Source organism: Pezoporus occidentalis, unplaced genomic scaffold (assembly GCF_034315485.1).
Source record: "Pezoporus occidentalis ecotype Australia unplaced genomic scaffold, CSIRO_AGI_Poc_V1 ctg37, whole genome shotgun sequence".
NCBI lineage: Eukaryota > Metazoa > Chordata > Aves > Psittaciformes > Psittacidae > Pezoporus > Pezoporus occidentalis.
The window spans coordinates 2,874,577-2,892,683 of record NW_026915691.1 but is presented as its reverse complement, the minus strand read 5'-3'; the positions used below and the strand labels follow the sequence as shown (position 1 = coordinate 2,892,683).

The 18,107-nt window shown below is 47.2% G+C and overlaps 2 protein-coding genes across 22 annotated transcripts in view; both read right to left on the bottom strand.

Moving 5' to 3' along the window:
• Nucleotides 1-2,602: 2,602 nt before the first annotated feature.
• ANHX (anomalous homeobox) lies at nucleotides 2,603-14,994 on the bottom strand. Of its 9 annotated transcripts, XM_062631320.1 has the most exons (10): nucleotides 14,097-14,994; nucleotides 13,175-13,448; nucleotides 12,411-12,535; nucleotides 12,090-12,213; nucleotides 10,614-10,800; nucleotides 10,003-10,135; nucleotides 9,428-9,729; nucleotides 8,581-8,731; nucleotides 5,053-5,140; nucleotides 2,603-3,201 (listed from the first exon to the last, which is right to left on the bottom strand). In XM_062631320.1, exons 2-10 carry the CDS (start codon nucleotides 13,421-13,423, stop codon nucleotides 3,109-3,111), a joined length of 1,452 nt encoding a protein of 483 aa, XP_062487304.1. In that variant the 5' UTR covers nucleotides 13,424-13,448; nucleotides 14,097-14,994; the 3' UTR covers nucleotides 2,603-3,108. The 9 variants fall into 9 exon arrangements, 8 of the variants coding, with proteins under 8 accessions (XP_062487304.1, XP_062487311.1, XP_062487303.1 ...); XM_062631327.1 differs by lacking the exon at nucleotides 13,175-13,448; XM_062631319.1 differs by lacking the exon at nucleotides 14,097-14,994 and having other exon boundaries at nucleotides 13,175-14,090.
• Nucleotides 14,995-15,120: 126 nt separating this feature from the next.
• DEPDC5 (DEP domain containing 5, GATOR1 subcomplex subunit) overlaps nucleotides 15,121-18,107 on the bottom strand; it is a 47,354-nt gene continuing 44,367 nt past the window's right edge. For all 13 annotated transcript variants that reach the window (XM_062631297.1, XM_062631299.1, XM_062631306.1 and 10 more), the window contains 3 exons: nucleotides 18,019-18,079; nucleotides 16,719-16,801; nucleotides 15,121-15,908 (listed from right to left, as the gene is read on the bottom strand). In XM_062631297.1, the coding sequence (XP_062487281.1) occupies nucleotides 15,613-15,908; nucleotides 16,719-16,801; nucleotides 18,019-18,079 (440 nt within the window). In that variant the 3' untranslated portion in view covers nucleotides 15,121-15,612. The remainder of the gene's footprint in view (nucleotides 15,909-16,718; nucleotides 16,802-18,018; nucleotides 18,080-18,107) is intronic.

The following is an 18,107-nucleotide window of genomic DNA, read 5'->3' as shown; positions in this document are numbered from 1 at the left end:
TGCTCAGCTCTATCTGTAACTCACCATCATCTGTAGGCACAGCTCACAAATTCTTGTCCAAATGCCATTAGTGCTCAGAAGTGATTTGTGCAGATTGAATATCCAGGTGGCACGAAGCAAAGATGCTAGCTGGCCAAAACATACTGTACTGCAACCACTTGACTTTACATCACTCAAAGAGATCTCATGATAAAAGTCACATTTATAGTTCGGGTTGGAAGGACCTTAAAGCTCATCCAGTTCCAACCCCTGCCACAGGCAGGGACACCTTCCACTAGAGCAGGTTGCTCCAAGGCCCTGTGTCCAGCCTGGCCTTGAACACTACCAAGGATGGGGCAGCCACAGCTTCTCTAGAAATGGCTGCCCTGGGTTTAATGTTCTGGCTTTCACATATCAAACTTTGAATCACCTAACATACATTTCCAGAAAAGAAGTTATTTCATCTGGGAATTGACCTAGAAAATTCAGCTGTCCTCCAGAGAACAACTGTGCCAAATTCAGAAATTAAATTCATTAAGTGTAAAAGAAGAAGCTTTAATTCTGCTTTAGGTGCAAAGCCTTTTTCAGATTTAAGTTTGGGAAAGAAACTTGCCAATCTAGCACTCCTAACTTAGGAGTTCTGGTAAATTCAGCCTCTTCTTTTCAACTAAGAGGTCAAAACAAGTAAAGAAAATCACACAGACTTAGGACTTCAGGTACTGTTAAGTCACACAACACGGGTCGGTCACCTCCAAACCCAAATACTTGCATTTCCTAGTGTGAGTTGTTTTCTAAGAAAATAATGTTTAATTTTGAAGGATGGCTACCTAAAATTTCTATGCAATTTGTGTTGATCTCACCTTTATCATCTTCCCTGTCAGGGAACAGCACTAAGTATTTGAAGGAAACTGAAACTACATCTCATTTTAAGAGACGTAATTCCTCTTTACTCCAATACATCAGTCCTTAACAGCAGGGCAATGTAATCCGCATGTATTACACAGCAGTGAGCAGGTAAATCACAGTAATCCCAGTGATACGTCACATCGTTAGGGGTGAAAAATTAAGTACCTTTTTTTGGGATCTCACACAAAAATCTATCAAGATCCAGTGTGAACTTTGCTTGGGGGCTGCTGCTTCACTTGGCGCATGACAGGGTCTTGCTCTCCTTGCACTACGGGCCGCAGAGATGCGGCTCTGGCCCACCACGGGGCAATGGCCCGGTAAACGGGTGTCACACGGCGCAGCTGGGGTCGGGGTCGCGGTCCCGGTCGGCGGCGGCGGGCAGGGCCCTGTCCCGCTCAGCCCCGCCGCTCCCTCAGGCGAGGCGCGCGCGGGCCGCCAACGGTCGCCCCTCTGAGGCGCCGCGCCCCCGCGCCGCTGTTGCTATGGCTCGACGGCGGGCGGCAGCCAATCAGCGGGCGGCAGGGTATATTTGTCGCTGTTGCTACCGCCGCGGCGGACCAATGGGGAGGAAGCAGGAAGGCGGGGCGAGGCCGCCATGGCGGTGCGGACCCGCAGCGCGGAGCGGTCACCCGGCCCCGGTGCTGCCCGTGCCCGAGGCTGGGTTCACCCGAGGCCGCTCTGTGGAAGGAAACAGACGTAAACGTGTGCATCACAACCCTTCCCAGCACCGCCGTTCTGAACACGGCCCCTCCCACAGCAAGAACACGGCGCTGCCGGGGGGCCCACCGGGGTAAAGCACGTGTCAGGGCCTCAGAGCACACAGGTGGAGCCCGGGCAGCCGGTGCTGGGGTTTTAATACATAATTAAAATACCGCGTGGGAATTACCACTTCGCACCCTCACCTTGAAAAATGCAGCCTGCAGAAACAGTCATTCAAAACCTTTATTTGCTAACGTTATTGCAACAGGTACTGGAGGCGTCCACTTCGTGTAGCTCAGGGCTGGAGTTTCAGTGAAGATTACCCCTTGTCCACTACAGATTTAAAACCCAGCAGTAACACTTAGGGAAAACAGCCCGAAGACAGCCCAGTGACTTGCAGGATTAAACTGCATCATGTGATGCTTCATGTCCTAATGCTCTCACACACAATTCTGCTTTGTAGCCTCTAAGAGAAAGGAAGGAAAACAGAGCTCCTGCTCCGTGAGCAACGTGAGGTGAAGGAGCGTAAGAGGTGCCTTGAGGCTGGGTGAAGTAAGGAAAGGAGCTGGGAGACAGGAACAGAGCAGCATGCACTCCCTGGGAGAGCCGCAGTTGAACAGCTCACCCCCGCCGAGTAAGCAGCCTCCAGCCTACACAGCATCAGCCCCACACTTACTACAGTGTGTAGGAAACTTGAGCCTGAACAACTCACGGTGCACTGCAGGGCCCTCGTCTGAACACGATGGCCACTGCCTGGTGCCAGAGACCGCCTGAGGGTCACACACTGGCCCTGGCAGTTTGTGTCCATTCGGATGTGGGCACTGACAATGGATCAAGAATTCAGCAGCTCCTACGTCTCCATTCATCCTTCTTTCCTGGGCAATCTGAGATACAGGTAGCATTAAACACTGACAACGCTGGTAGGCCCTGCCCCTACTGCAAGAACATTGACTTCAGCACTGATAATTCTGCCAGTTTGTGTCACCTGTGATACTCTGGAGTACTGAACGCTCCAGCAGTACCACCGAGATGCAGGGATGAGAAATAGCAGTATTTTACCAGCACTAAGCTGATACTTTACCTTCCAGGCCTGAGAAGAAGTTACCCAATACCCACTGCCAGGCAATAAAACTCAGTTTTACTCTTTCTGAGTACAGGAGCTTCATTTACCTTCATCATGTAATGAACGACTCTGATCTGACCAGTGCTATGGGTAGAAATACTTAACCGCCACAGAACCAGCGACTTGATATTTTTATCATCTGCAGTGCAGCTTCAGCCTGCTCTAGTCAAAACCTGCAGTCCACAATGCACCTTTCGTGCCTTCTATCCTTTGCAAAACTCTTAACCAAACTGTAACAAAACCAAACTTTGCAACCATTACAACAGACCTTCATTATCTTTCTACCTCACTCTCTGTTCATCTCCATGCCAAACCCCTCATTCATGCCAAAAAAAGTATGGGGAAAGGATGGGGTGTTTCGTAGGGAAGTGCAGACCACATTGAACATCTCTGCAGGCGGGTCACATTCGTCCACTGGCTGAGAATTCAAAGAGCAGCCACGCTGCCCAGAACGTGTCGTTGGTTAACGGGTTGCCAACCGGATCCTCCACGACCTGAAAGACATAAAAAGAAATCAAAGCTTCACCACATGTGATCCTTAATGATGGCGATGCCCTTGCTCAGGGTAGAAAAGCTCCTTTGGGCAGAAGGGAGGGAACGTGAGTGGTGAGGGCTGCACGCAGGAAGCAACAAAGTCTTTGTTCCGCTCTGAGATCAGATAGGGTAATCCATCTGTACAGGAGATGGTTATAAAGATGACAAGCACAATCAGTGCACAAATCAACTCTCAGAAATGCAGAGAAGAGCAATTCCCTTCCATTTGCCCAAGACACTGGCTCCTATAAAAGTAAGTAACTGACAGAGGGTAAGACCAGGATGAAATAAGGGAGTGATCACCTGAACAAGGGAGCTGCTTTCAGGGAAGGGAGGAAACAGATCCAAATTGCTTTTTTTGTTTTATTCTCATGTTGGCTCTGCTGGGATGCATCACCTATGAAACCAACTTGCAAGTCATGCATGGACAAAAGGAAGAGTACATCTGCACCCCTGTGATTCAGACATAGGACCCAAACACCTGCATATTCCTGCAAGAAGGCCAGAGCAAGCTGATTCAGCAAGACACAGAGTGCCTGGGAAGTCTGTAGAATGCTGTAAAATCACTTACCCACTCAAGCCCTTCCTCTTCCTGCAGCACACATTAAAACACATAAAAATTGCTTTTCTGAATTCCTCAAATTAAAAAAAAAGATCCAAAGATGTCCCCTTTCAACATCTGCAGGCATCACAGGGTGTTTTGCTCCCCAGCCCATAAGGCACTGAGTGCCATGTTTTTATACCACTGCAAAATCAGTGCAGGAATGCAAAGTAGCAAGATGAAAACTAGCTGTAGAGACTGCATGCTCTGGAAATGTCAGAAAAGGCTCATTCATTATTAATGCCCAAAGCTTTCCTACTCATCTGGCTCACATTATGGCTGGTAAAAAGGCCACTCTCCAAGATACAGATCTTTATATTGATGCTTTCAAAGGCTCGAAAGAGGTTCTGTTACTGCCCTCGGAGCTGCAGCCGCTTCCTGTAATGAGGCCAGCAGATACGGTCCCCTGCTTTTGAAAATCCTTTTAAGCAGCTCACAATGCAAGAGAAACAGAAATGGATGCTAACTGACTGGGAGACCAACACTCATGAGGCCAAAAAATAGCTCAAGGTACAGTTTAGATAAGGCTTTCTTGGGTCCTATTTTAAAGACTTTTAATTCAAAGATGTGCTCACATCCCCTTGAAAGCGCCAGATTTCTAACTTCTATTCTCTACGGCCTTAAAATCATCATGAGAAGGCATGCAGACTGCATCCAGACCCTGGAAGCAAGTTATCATGTCCTGTAATATACTGCTCCATACACTGTTATCAGCCATCTCGGAACAGTGCAAAATCCCTTTTCCTCATCAACCACAGTCTTAGAAATGGAAATTACATGAAAGACTTTAAGAGGTCTGATGAGAAGGCAGAGTCAAATTCTGCAGATCCCTGCAGAGCAGAGGGCCCTCAAGCAGCTCTCTTCCTATATCGTCTTCTTTCCACAGAGCTCTCCATTGCTCAAAACATAAACAGTACTTTGGATCTGTACAGGCTGCTTTAGCCATCATTTCAATGACACACTTGGTAAAATTAGCATCTGATAAGCAATTCAAGTGAAAAGACCAACAAAACCACCTCTCCTTCTAGCGTCTGCTGGATACTACCCCAGGGAATGCCCATCCTGCTCTGAACTGGATTCCAAAGGTATGCTTTGATCAAACACCTTTGATACTAAATATGATACTTCACATCTCCCTTGTGAGAGCTACAGCTAGATGGTGTGTACAGGCCTGAGCAGCTTTTGCTGAACATTAGGTGTGTTCTCTCACCTGGCTTTGTCCCAACGCTTGGCTTTCTTCCATGCAGGGTGCAGAAACAGGTGGACACTGAGGCTTGCCAAACACAGAGTGACAGTAACTACAAGAAAATACAATATACAAATGCATTTGTATTTATGCCCAACTCAGCACCTACTGTAATGCTTTGCAGCAGGACAAGAGGGGCTGCTGGCAAGACCATTCAGTCAACAAAGTTCTATTAAACTGCCTGTAAAACTGCTCCATTTCTCAAAATTGTTACAGCCTGAAAATAGAGATTCTGCACGGGGAAGACTAGCCTGACCAGGAGCAGCACACAGGAATGACCTTCTTTTTGCCCCCAGAATGCCCCATAAACAAGGAGATGTCTACCAAAACATCTCTCTCCTGAAACATATTTTAAAAACACAGACCTTAAGAGTCAAAACAGGCAAACATTTAGCTTTAGACACAGCCACAACATTGGCTACCATTCTACAATAGCTTTTCAAGGCTGCCAGTGTGAGGACATGGCTTCCCCATCCACAAGTCCCCTGGGGCATTGCCAACCTCTCAGAAGAGGTCACAGTCTGCGGGCACTGGATCAAGTGGGAGACACTGGGTACTTGACAAAGGGATGTCCTCTCTGTTCATCACCAACTCAAAAGAATCTATAATTCCAACATCACTGCCCCCACCACTCCCAGGTATAGCCCAGGGTATGAAAGGCCATATAGGCCTAGACCAAAAGGTGCCAAGTAACAGAGCATAGGGAAAAAGCAGAAGAAACAAGGTAAGGGTCAACTTGCCATTCCTTGGAATGCACCGAAGGTTCCAGCAAGCAGTCTTGGGACTCCTCTGCTGGAGGCTGCATTTTGGCGATGCCATTTACTAATGACAAATGGACTCAAGCCCTTGCCCCCTCTTTCCCCCACCAAGAATGTCTGATCTCTTTTCGCAGCCCACTTACACTGACATGCACAATGCCCTTAGCAACAAGTTCTGTGATTTAATTATGCAACATGCCAAAAAGTAGCCTCCTTTTATGCTTTTTGAGCTTGCTGCCTGCCAGTGTCGGGGTGCTGGGTTATCCAGAGGGGAGAGCCTAACAGCAAGAGGATTCCTAGCACTCGGAGCTGGAATCCCAAAAATGCAGGCAGAGGCAGTCAGCTGCAATGAGCACCTCAGCAGTGATTTTCTAAATCAATATGCTGGCTCATAAATGCAGGCTGTCTTGCTCCATAGAGTTCAGTGTGCTTTTCTGTTTGAAATGGAAGGCATGAGAGAGTTATATTTTGCATGAATCATTAGCTGGACTACATTCCACCTGTCCCAACTCAAGGAGCGAAGAGGATACAACACCACTATCTGTAAAGGCAAGCATCTGTTTGATGTCCCATAGGGACTTCCAGTTCGCTTGCTGGATCAGACTCCCGTCAGGCAGCAGGAGCAGATGGAAACAGTCAGCTTCCAGCCTGGTTCCCCCTCACACTCCCACCTCACAGCCCTGTAGATCATAAGAGGCTTGGATACAGCCCAAGTGCGTAGGACCAACAGTAAAGAGCCCATGAAAGAAATCATCAGGAATTGTTCTAATGAGCTTTCAGGCCAAGTCCTTTCCAGGTGAGCACCTCTGAAAATGAGACAGGCAGATGAAGGGTCCTTGTGCTGACTTGTAGCTCTACCCCTGCACTTAAGAAGCAGGGAGCCAGAAGTGTTGGCAGGGCAGTGAGAGCACAACACTGAGGCCAACCCCCTTGGGTGACCTTGGCTAAATAATTTCCTTTTCTGTGCTTTACTCTTGTCTGTAAACAGAGGTAACTTCACTGCCCTGTCTTTCCAGGATAGCAACACTCACTTGCCTTACAGTTTAAGCTCTTGCCTGATTCATGAGTCCCCACATGAGTGATGCTCCTTACAACATTATTGCTAAAGAGGACTCTGGTGACACAATACTTTCTCTCTTATCAGTAACTCTGTTAGAGGCCTCTGCCTGATAACAAAGGTGATCCTTATTCACTGAGCCTTCTTCTTACTTAAGACTACCCACATGAGGTCTCCTGGCTCTTTGGAGAGAAACTGCGAAAGAGCCTAGATGAGACTGCAGCCTAGGCATCACTCATTTCCAAAGAGATCAGTGTTCCTTAGCATTCACAGTGTTCTGGGGAGTTAAAGGCTTTCTGGTTCAAGCTGGACCAGGCCACTAAACGGGGTTTATGAATAAGAGTTCAAATAACTATATCCTCCCCAGAAGGTGTCAATGAAGCAGCAAGTCCTGCCCCTGACAGGAATACGATAAAGGGTGTGTAGGTTCCTGGCACAACTGACATAACCCAACAAGGAGACATTCACCATAGATTTCTTCTGCTGGTGGAACAGATTTTAAAAATAAACATGAGCTCACTCTGGAGTCAGAACATGCAATTTTAAATCCAGCCAGAGCAGTGCCAGCAAGCCTCACTGGTCCTTTATGATCTGTAGCCACTCTTTGAAACTGCAAATCCTAGAACACGTACTGAGGTGGGTTTACAATGCCCTGACCTGGATTGTCAGTTCAGAGCGAGGAGCCTGACATGAACATGAACATCAAGCCAACCGGGAAACAGAGGTAAAAGGCAGAAATTATTTCAGCAGGGAACTGGGAGGCAAAACCCCACTGATCTTTATCTCCAGTGAATCACTGCCTTCCCTGGTTGCTTGACAAAACCTCTCTGCGCCTCTGCTTCCTCATCTTTAAAGTGAATAAAAGGAATAAAACTGCTTCTACCTACCTCTCGACATATTACTGACAGCATCATGCTAGCACAAATGCTGGACAGTGTCAAGGCAGAAGGGTTGTGAAATGGAGCTACTGCTCCTGCTGTGCCTTTCAGATCAGTAAACTAAAGGAACCTCGTCATGTCTGTTTGGCAGTGTTTATTTTTATGTAACTTATGGGGGTTGTGTAACATATGGAAGATGGCACGGATTGCTGCTGGTTTGCACTCTCTGAATTTATCTCAAGTCCCAGAGAAAACCTACATTTATTAATAAAACATTTATTACAGGTGGAAAACAAAAAGACAGAATAGTGCATGTCTTTCTGTCTTCCAGTTTGGAAAGCCTGCACTATGGAATAATCTGGTCATGAGGTTATGAAGCTACAAACACTATTTTAGGATTAAGTATGGGCCCTACCAACCCAGCCCACAGAATCAGCTCTCACTGAATCACTATAACTTATGATTTTCTGCCAAAAAGAAAAACAGTCAAACAGCTTAGAAACTAAACCTGCTTTAAAGAGAGGGGTTCATTTATTTTCTGATCAGGCTGGTCTCAGATCTCCCTTGTGCCACCACCATAAGCCACATATACACTTATACAGCATTTCCCATTTCCAGTGCACAGGTAGAAGTATCTGCAAAACATGATAGACACAAGGAGAGCCAAGCCCCTGAAATGAGATGCATCACCACACTCTTTCTACAACCTTCTTCAACAGGGGGATGAGGACAAGGCTAACCCCATAGCATCACTGTCACTCCTGCCTGTAAGAAGCCCTGTGCTTTCCATTCCCTTTACCTGTGGGGAAGAACAGACTCCAGGGTCCCTAGCTGTCCTTCTCTAAGGATGAAGCTTTCAAGCTCTAAATCTGACTGCTGAATGATTCTTCCTGAACTGGCCTCAATACAGCCACCTTGAGGGACTCTGCTCAAGGGAGCTCTGATACCTGCTGAAATAAATGTTCACATTAAAGACAGTTACAGAAAACATGACCCCAGCCTCTGACCCATCTATTCGTCCTCTCCTTGCTCTACATTCACAAGGGTTGGGTGAATGGCAGTCACAGCGGTTTTTGTTCTGCAGACCTACAGCAAAAGCAGGTGGACATCACTTACATATCCTGCAAAGGCTATTGTTAAAAACAGAAGAGATGGTGGGAATGCTGAACAAGACCAGGCAGGAAGGAAACAGAGAGGGAGAGAGAAAGAATAAGAGGAAGGAGAAGGGAAAGTGAGAATGTGTTGCTGAAGATGCTCACTCTGTCACAGTTAAGAAGTTCCCAGCCTGTGCTCAGGCAAGCTCTTGAGAAAAACCCAGAAGCTTGAAAACTGACAAGGTGAGCAAACACCTGAAGGGACTCTTGCAGTGGAAATGCTAAAAGGAATCCACCTTGCTGGAAAAATACTATCTTATGGAGACAGTTACAATTTAGGCAAAAGAGTAGGTAAGAATGTCTGTTTCAACACCTTAAACCGATGGGTTTTCTCACAGATACTATGGGAGCAGAACTGCAGAGCTCAAGTAAGCCCTGCTCCCATTTGTCATGACACTGGAAACCCACGTAAGTGAGCAAGAGTGTTTACAGCAAAGGGAAGAGAAGCTTGAAAGCTCTCAAGGTCAATGATCTGGGTGCAGTTTTACTAACCTTCTATACTTGGGGTCCACATAGAGCCAGAGACTCCTCCGGTGCTGCAAGGGGCCTGCCACATGGCCAGCCGTTCATCTGGGAAGGTAAGGGATCCACAGGGGCACAGGACAAAGTTACCCAGCTGGGGGTTGGTATCAGCACTGCTTGCTGCTTCTCTGGCTTGCAGGACAGCAGGGTTAAAGCAGGTTCCTGGTTCCAGCATAGCCTCAGGGCAAAATGATACAGTTTGTTCAGTGCTGTGGGTGGTCAAGAAAGCCTTGTTTGTCCTCGCTTCATACAGCTCACTGCTCGGCATAAAGCTGTAATGGTGGAGAAAATGAATTAGCCAAACATACTGCTTTGCAAAGAGAGGCACCCACCAGCTAAACCTTTGAATCCTGCCCTTGATAGCTGGGAAGTTAACTGCTAGATGCTCTGACTGCCTGATGCTCAGCATGGACCATTCCCCATATATGGAGTCAAGACTCCTAAGTTATGTCTCCTGGGAACTGACATGAAAGTCAGTTCCATTAACAGCTTTAAAGGTTGCTTCATCTCTGAACTGTCACTGTGAAGGCTTTTTCATACATCACCTGGATTCCAGCATCTTTAAATATGTTCCCTCAGGAGGCTTATCCAGATCTGCAGCTGACTGGTCCCACCCTGGGTCACAGGTCATGAGAGTTCTCTCCATTTGCTCAGAGCCGATGCCTACATAAGGTCCATCTGAAAGGTGTGGGCCAGGCAGGTGAAGGAACACCAATAGTTACTCCAGAAAACAATGAAACAAGTCTAATTTGCCAAATGCAGCAAGACCCTCTTATACTTCCTGACTGATATTTGGTCAAGATTCTGTGAAGGGGCATGGCAATACTGGGTTTTACTGGACTACATCCCTGATCCCAGGATCTGAGCACTAAAACCTGCTGCCTTGCAGGTACTTGCTGTCAGTGCCCCTTCTGAGGTGGGCATCTCCGTTAGCCTGTCCTTGCACAGGCCCTATCAATGTTTGCTTCTTCTATGAGTGACAGCCTCTAGACAAACAATGAGGCACTCCACTGAAGAAGATCTCTTCCATGTCCACTTGATCCATCAGCATATAGATGCTGTTCTGGAAAAGGAATACCCTTCCTTTCCTGAGGGAATTTAAAGCAGGTTTTCAGCTTTCTGGATCACATCCTAAGCCCATTAGCAAGAAACAAACCTGCAGTCTGTGGAGCATAGAATCCTCTGTCCTGCTGCTGCACTGTGGGATAAGCCAGAGCCCTCTCAGGACATGAGTTGTTTTGCTTTTCCGTACGAGGGAGGCCAGATTTTTGACGCCGTCGGTAATTTGCAAACCAGTTGTAGACCTGAGTTGGCTGCAGGTTCATGTCCCGAGCCAGTCCCTCCTGCAAACCCATGTGCAGGGGAGATCAATGGAAAAAGAACAAACCGCATCCAAATAATCAGGCTTTCTTTTTTTTTCCAGTTCCAAAAGCAACAGAGCAAAAGAGCCTTAAACCCAGAGACATTTGATCACTAAGGCTCTGACAAGTGGATCCCATTGAGGAGACTGATTTGTAAACTCAAAAGAGTTGTTGGAACACATACATTCCCCCCTGCTCCCCTACTCAATTTGTCTGCTAAGAAATAACCAACACAACCAAAACAGCCCCATCTACTGCTATTTTATATTGCTATATTTGAATGGAAAACCTGACCGAAGCATGCTCTTCCCACAGAATGACAGCTTTGCATCACTACCGTGACACTAACAGGATGAACACTAATGTGTTTACCACGTTACAGAGTTTTCACAAACTGTAAGCAGCATAAACATCTGTATCACATTCACAGAAAAATGTCTGCTGTATGAAACTGCTAAAGAATGAGATCACATAAGTGAAGAACGTATTGGGAAATTAATGCATAAGTGATCATTGTATCCTGACCTTTTAGGACTTAACCGTGCAACCTCATTATGCTCCCAAACCAGATTGCGGGGGGCTTTTTTAATGAACATTTCGAAGTTGTTGCTGCTTTGTGAAATAAAGCAACTCCACGCTGCAGAGCTGTTCCCCAAGCCATCCTGCCTTATGCGAGAAGGGTGCTGGAAAAATTGAGCACCGCAGAGACAGACTTGACAGTCTGAAGCCTTCACCTTGCGAGGGAGTAATCAACAAGGATTACTGAATTAATTCACATGTCACTTCCATTACAGATTTATCCTTGTTCAAATAAGGAAGACAGAGGCAGACATGAACACAACTTATCACGTTTTCAAATTCTGTGAATTTAATGTGATAAGGCAGTATAAAATATATTCTGGTAAGCAAAAAGCAATTTAATACAGGCTATAACTCACTCAAGTCAGAACTATTTATCACTCTGATACAGCTCTTCTGAGTGATGGCTGTTTTGCTGCCTATGCTGAACCACTACCAAATTAGAACTGTTAGAAGCTTAGTGAGGAACTTTATATCTCCTGATCATTTTGTCCAAAGCAAGTGAGATTACTTAGCATGAACCCAGTGATTCTTCTAAGGAAACCTTCAGGAAAAGATCAAGTCTGGGGAATCCCAGCCCCACTGGGGCTTTAGAAAACAGGGATTTAGAATGAAATCAGTTCTAGACCCCTGATCACAGAGTTCTGCTTCTCTGTGACAAGGAGACTTGGTTAGAAGTAGCATATCCCTACCCGCTGTTTCTTGTTTGGATTTGTTGTCACCTCTGCAGCAAACCTGTGCAGTCGCTGGCGCACTTCATCTGAATGGTTTCGATTCTTCAAACCTTCAGGACAAAGGGAAATAGGTGGAGGATTCCTGTACACAGGAGAAAACAGGATTAAAAAATAACCCCAGAAGTCTCGTTCACATTGCCACAAGTGGTCAAACCGTCAAGAACCACCTAGCTCTGAGAAGCAGCATCCTGAGGTGCAAAACCAGCCTCTGCATTCCTATGCCCTGCATCTACCAGATGCAGCAAAGAAAAATGAATCTGTTCCCCCACACCATGGTACCTCTTCCTGCAACGGAACTTCTGCAGCGGTGTCAGAAAATCTGTGTGATGTTGCTCCATTACCCTCCGGTAGTGAATCTCATGCCAAAGTTGCACCAGCTTCTCCTTCTGTTCTGCCTTGCTATACTAAAACCAAAACAGCATGTAAGCAAACTCTCTCCAGGTAGTCAGCCAGGCTTCCTGTAAAGGAGAAAACCCTCAACAGCCAGAAACTTACTCAGAGGTTCCTACTAGCCTGACAAAGCTGGTAGCATTATCCAAGTCTATGGCTCCCTGAATTTCCTCTAATGTACAGAAGGAGTTGCCTAATTCCCCTTTTCCCTGGTGAAAAGGGCTACATTACCAGATCTTGAGGCCAAAATTCCTCCCCTTGAGTGGTACCATCCAGCCTTCCTCATTATCTTCCCATCCTGGATGCCCTCTAGACCTGGCTTCCCCAAGGCTTTTACATCCTGAGCCCTAAATTTGTGAAAAACTCGAAGAACCATCCCTTTAGAGAACAAAAATCCTGCTTTCACAAACTACAGCCAACCCCATAATCACCCAGTTACATTCTGCCCCTTGGCTGATTAATAGTAACTGCCTGTAGCAGTTTTTATCTTGCATTTCAGGTCAACCAAAGCACACCTATCACCTTCTGCTGCCGAATGCCAGCTGGAAACACTCCATGTCCTGCTCTTTGGATACTTCTGCACTAACAGCTCTAACTGCTGTTTTTCTAATACTGCTTTTGCCTGCATGAAGAAACAAAGAACAGTTCCCTACCTCCAGCAGTCTGCAGGCTGTGTCATGCTGCCCTTTCTGGATATGAACAAACACGCAAGCTTGGACAACATGGATGTTAGTGAGAAAATACATCTTGTGCTTGCATCCCATCATGGCCCCAACCAGCTTCTCCAGACTAGGAAATGAGCTCTGGAGATCCTGGCAAAGCTGTCCTGCTAGATCCAGCAGCTTGGCAGGCGGGGGATCCTTGTTTTTATTCCTGTTTAACATGGCCATGAACCGCTTCATCCTTATGTCCTGTTGAAAGACTTTTCTATGCAATGCACAAAGTTGTGAGTTGTGGTTAGATAAAAACTATTATCTCCCATTTTTACCTTCCATGGTATGCTTGGGGTTTTTGTTTTAATAAAGGGAAGAAATTCACTGTGGTGTTAAAAGCAGCCTGGGGATCTCAGAACACTCACAACTAGGCCTAAAGCAGCCTGAAAGGCTAAAGCCACCCCAGGCTTGTGGCTGAGAAAACCGAGCTCAGAAAGACACATCAAACTCGCCCCAAAACTCGGTGGCTGAAGGAGGAACTGCACACAGGGGTGGGCCCAGCCGTTCCCGCTTGAGTCCCCGAGTGGCTGGGAACACCGGCGGTGCTGCAGAAGTGCCAGCATTGGCCATGCGGCTCAGAGCCCAAACCTCCATACCCAGCTCCCCACGGGAACAGGTTAAAAACTACCAGAGCACAAAGTCTAGAGACACTCGAGTGAAATTAATGAGCTTTCTCCTCCAAAATGGCACGGGACAAGGACAGGGGGAGGCGGCAGTTACAGCAAAGCGTGACTCCAATGGGTGCCGGAGCTGGTGTTTGCCCGGGGAAAGGATGCCTGTGCCCACCGGGTCCCCTCGGGCACTCCCAACCCCTGGACCGCTCCAGCCCCGCCGGACAGAAGGAGGAAAAGCTGGTAGATACCTGCGAGGTTGAGGAGCGGGTTCACCCCGGCAGCCCCGTCCCGTTCTGGCCCGTCCCGAGGCAGCGGCCGCGCCAGAGTCCACCCGGTCCCGGTCCTCCGGTGCCCGGAGGAGAGCGGCGGGGCGCGGGTAGGCCTCCCCCTGCCTCCCTCCCTCCTCCCGCCCCGCGGGATCCAGCCCAGCCCCGCCGGGCCCCCACCTTGGGTGCCGCTGCCCAGCGGGGGGCGCGGAGCTGCTCCCGCCCCGCCCGGCTGCTCCACACGCTGCTGCGGCCACCTGCACCGCAGAACCGAGCGGAGAGGGCAGCAAAGGGGTTTTGTAGTGGAGAGTACGTGTTAAGATGCTAATGGGGCTCAGACATGCACTGCTACCCACCTTCTCCAGGAGGGTACTGCCTAACAGCGCAGCAGTCACCCAGACTCAGTGTAGGGGGTAAAACTGAAGCAGCTACGATTTGTCCTTCAGTCAGGTCCGAACACCGGTGTATGCCCGCCCTCTGCTGACCTCAGCGTACCGAGGACAGGTAACAACACTGAGGATCTCAGAGCGAGTCAACAGCCCCAGTGCATAGCGCTACCAGGGGCCGGATGTGAACCCACCCTTAACCCGCACTTCAGTAACCAGCTCGTGCCAAGTCCATGTGCCGTACCTGACCTTGCTCTGCAAAGACAAAGGCTACATACTGGAGTGGAGGCATCTTCCTTTTGCTACATGCAGATACATCCTAAAAGTCTGCTCAGAATCCTTTTTGTTACTCCCATCAGCAGCATCTTGTGTTCAATTGTCCGTGATTTCTCCTTACACTTGGAAGCTGGCCATGCGCGACAGTAACTGCCTTCTTGCTCCTGCTGCATGACACTGTTCTAGATCCACAGCTGGAGGCAGAAAGTCCAGATACTGCTGAACTCTGAGCATTCCACTGCCATGCTGGAGATAAGCAGCAGTATTTCCTTTTGGCAGTTATTCTCCTCCACTCCCTGATTTTGTACTGCTGTCTGCAGTTAAAACAAAACACCATGTCACTCGATTTTCTGCATTTTTACTTATTTACACGTATGAAACTTAACAAGCGTCTCTCACATTTTATCTTACATATTCACACAATCAGGTACACCTCAAAAGGGAAAGAGGCAGGCTGCTGCCAGGCACATCAGATACCAATCACTTCCAACGACGGTAAGCTACTACCATCACACTGGGCTGAATCTGAGCGCCCTTGAAAACCGTTTGCACTCTCCTTCCTTTACCTCTGCTCTAACACAAATTTTGGCAATCAAGGACTGCAGCTACTTGAAACCAAGCTGAGGTCAGGTGATAGATATTGGCAAGCCAACAGCTCAGATTCTTTTTCCAAGGGCTTAATCAAGTTCTGTTGAATATCAACAGCAATATTGATCAGGTCCTCTTGGAGCCTCAAGATGAATCTAACAGAGGCTCTTTTCCAGTCATCCTTCACCTTTACTTCCTTGCCACAAGGTAAAACTTCTAGCTGTCTCCCTAAGAGATACACCCCTATTTCACGGAGCACTTGCATGCATCTTATCCAGACAATCAGTCCAGAACAGAACAAGCCGGCTGTCTTTGTTCCAGCAGAAGTCTGTGAAGTCTTTCAGCAACCGGTCAGCAAACTTCTCATCCCCGGTGGCACTGGAGCGCCACGTTTTCGTCAGCATGGTGTTGTAGGCCCAGTTGTAGCCGATGCGCTCCTCACAAAACATGTTCTGGTTGGTGGAGCTCGTGGAGTTGCGCCGGCGACGCTGCTGCCCACAAGAAAACTTCCGCTTGGAATATGGGAGCTGCAAAAACACTGTCCCTAGGGGAAACAGACAGGACTTTACTCTTAAGCACCTTGTAGCTGAACTAAGTGTCGTTTAATTGCCTCTTAGCAAGAGAAAATGGGATACGCTTCTCCTCCTTTGCTTTTACGTGCTACTTCTTCCTGCAATTTACAACGCAGAGAGCACACTTGTTCTTGCCTTTCTCCTGGTAGACGGGAATGAAGCAAAGATGCAGGCTCCAATCCATTTTCTAACTTTACATCAATTTCCATCTCTCCTGCAATTTTCCAAAAGGTCTCTTCCCATCATTGTTTTCATGCATCAGCAACCCCTCTGAAAACACTGTTGTTTTACTGTAATATGCCATGCATGAAGCTTAGTTAGAAGTGCTGATAGATCAACATTTATGAAGAACAATAATGAAAGCAAATGCTTTCTCTATCTCCCCCCCAGTATACATTAGTAGAGATGCATATACAACTGAACTTAAGCATGAGAACAGAGCACTGACTTGTCCCAACACCTTTCCCTCCTTCCAGCTTCTAGATACCCATTTATTTACACTGCACTTGGAACAAGTTTTGCCTTTTTTATTTTTCCATCTCCTGGAAAGAAATGCTTCAGAGACACTATAAAGCAAGACTTCAACGCCACTGATGAGCAGCAACACCTTGCACTTTCCACATTGCCTCTCTGGTTTGATCTGGCTGATACACCTACTTGTCATGTGACCAGGGACATAATGAGGACCAAATCACTAGCATAAAACACAAACTGCATGTAAAATGGTTCTTCTGTTTATAACAGCCTCCTCCTTACCCCAGTGACTGCCAAACATTGCTCACCTGTGACATGGATATACTGGGGCTTGTTCTCAGCTGGGAAGTTGAATGCAGAGGCCGAGTATTTATCTTGCACAAATCCAAATCTGGAGAACAAACACCAGGAGAATGAAAAAGAAATATTTCATATATATATACACACACACACATATATAGATATGTAAAAGAGTCACTCCAGCTAGGATTCCTTCAGCCCAAGGTAGGGTCAACCTTCCCCTGTCACTTATGGCCCCTTTTCTTATGGCCTGAAGGCAAGGGGAAAAGGGATGAAGAGAGCTGGGCTTCTCCAAACACCCTCCACCCTGCCAGGCACTGTGTGAAAGCCTGTAACTGCACACTGATCTCTGTTCTAACTCATGCCGGAAGCAAGAGCACCAGTAGCTCAGTCTGGGAGCTCTGATGAAACAGGGCAGCTGCACATGGATGAGGGAACAGTGATAGCCAAGACTGACATTCCTTGGGCATGTTTCAAGCTGTAACATCATTTTCTTCCGTGCCAGGCAATATTCCATGCAGAACTTCAAGCAGCTCACCTGATCGTTCTCTGCTGTTTGTAGAATACCTGTTCCTCTCCTGCTTTCTAAGCTAATGAAAGCTTATTTCCAAGCTAAAGTCCATTACAAAAGGCAGTTTCTCTGTCATGAAAAAGACCTTGGCAGCAATAACATGATACAAACTAGCAGCTCAAGCACACAAAGGGGGCTAAGCTCCTGCTCGTGCTGCATGACAGTTCTAGATCTTCAGCTGGAGGCAGAAAGTTCTGGATACTGCTGAACTTTGAGCATTCCATTATCACGCTAGACATAAGCAGCCGTATTTCCTTTCAGCAACTGTTCTCCTTCTAAGTTTCCAACAATTCCTTCTTAAACCAGGCAAAACCTCCTGGTATCCAGCTCACATCCCAGTCTCCTGCCTATTGTCAATCATTGGTTGTCATCCAAATCAAGACTGGGTAAGTACACATGAAGGAAGTAACTATCCCTTCTCAGAAAGGAATCTATTTACAGACTGTCTGCTTCTAACTTAAAATAACAGGGCACCTTCCAAAGGCAATGCCCTCCCTACAAGGAGAGTATGGTTTACTAATGAGTGACAGGCTGAAACACTATCTACCTGCCCCTTGCACCCACAGAGCCACCTCCAGGCATTCTAGTTATATTTTTGTCAAATAACCTGCAAGCAGACTTCAGAGAGGCAGACAGCACAGAACCCACACGACTCAGGAGTGACAGCTCAGCAGAGATCTTCCCCCTGCATCATCCAGGGAGACAGGAACCTTTCAGTCACTCTGCTCTCTACATACCTGTGTGCTATTGCTTCCTGAAGGAGGTGCATACGGTCCCAGTATGTTTCTGGTTCAAAGCCTAAAACAAACAGAAGGTCACAATTGCC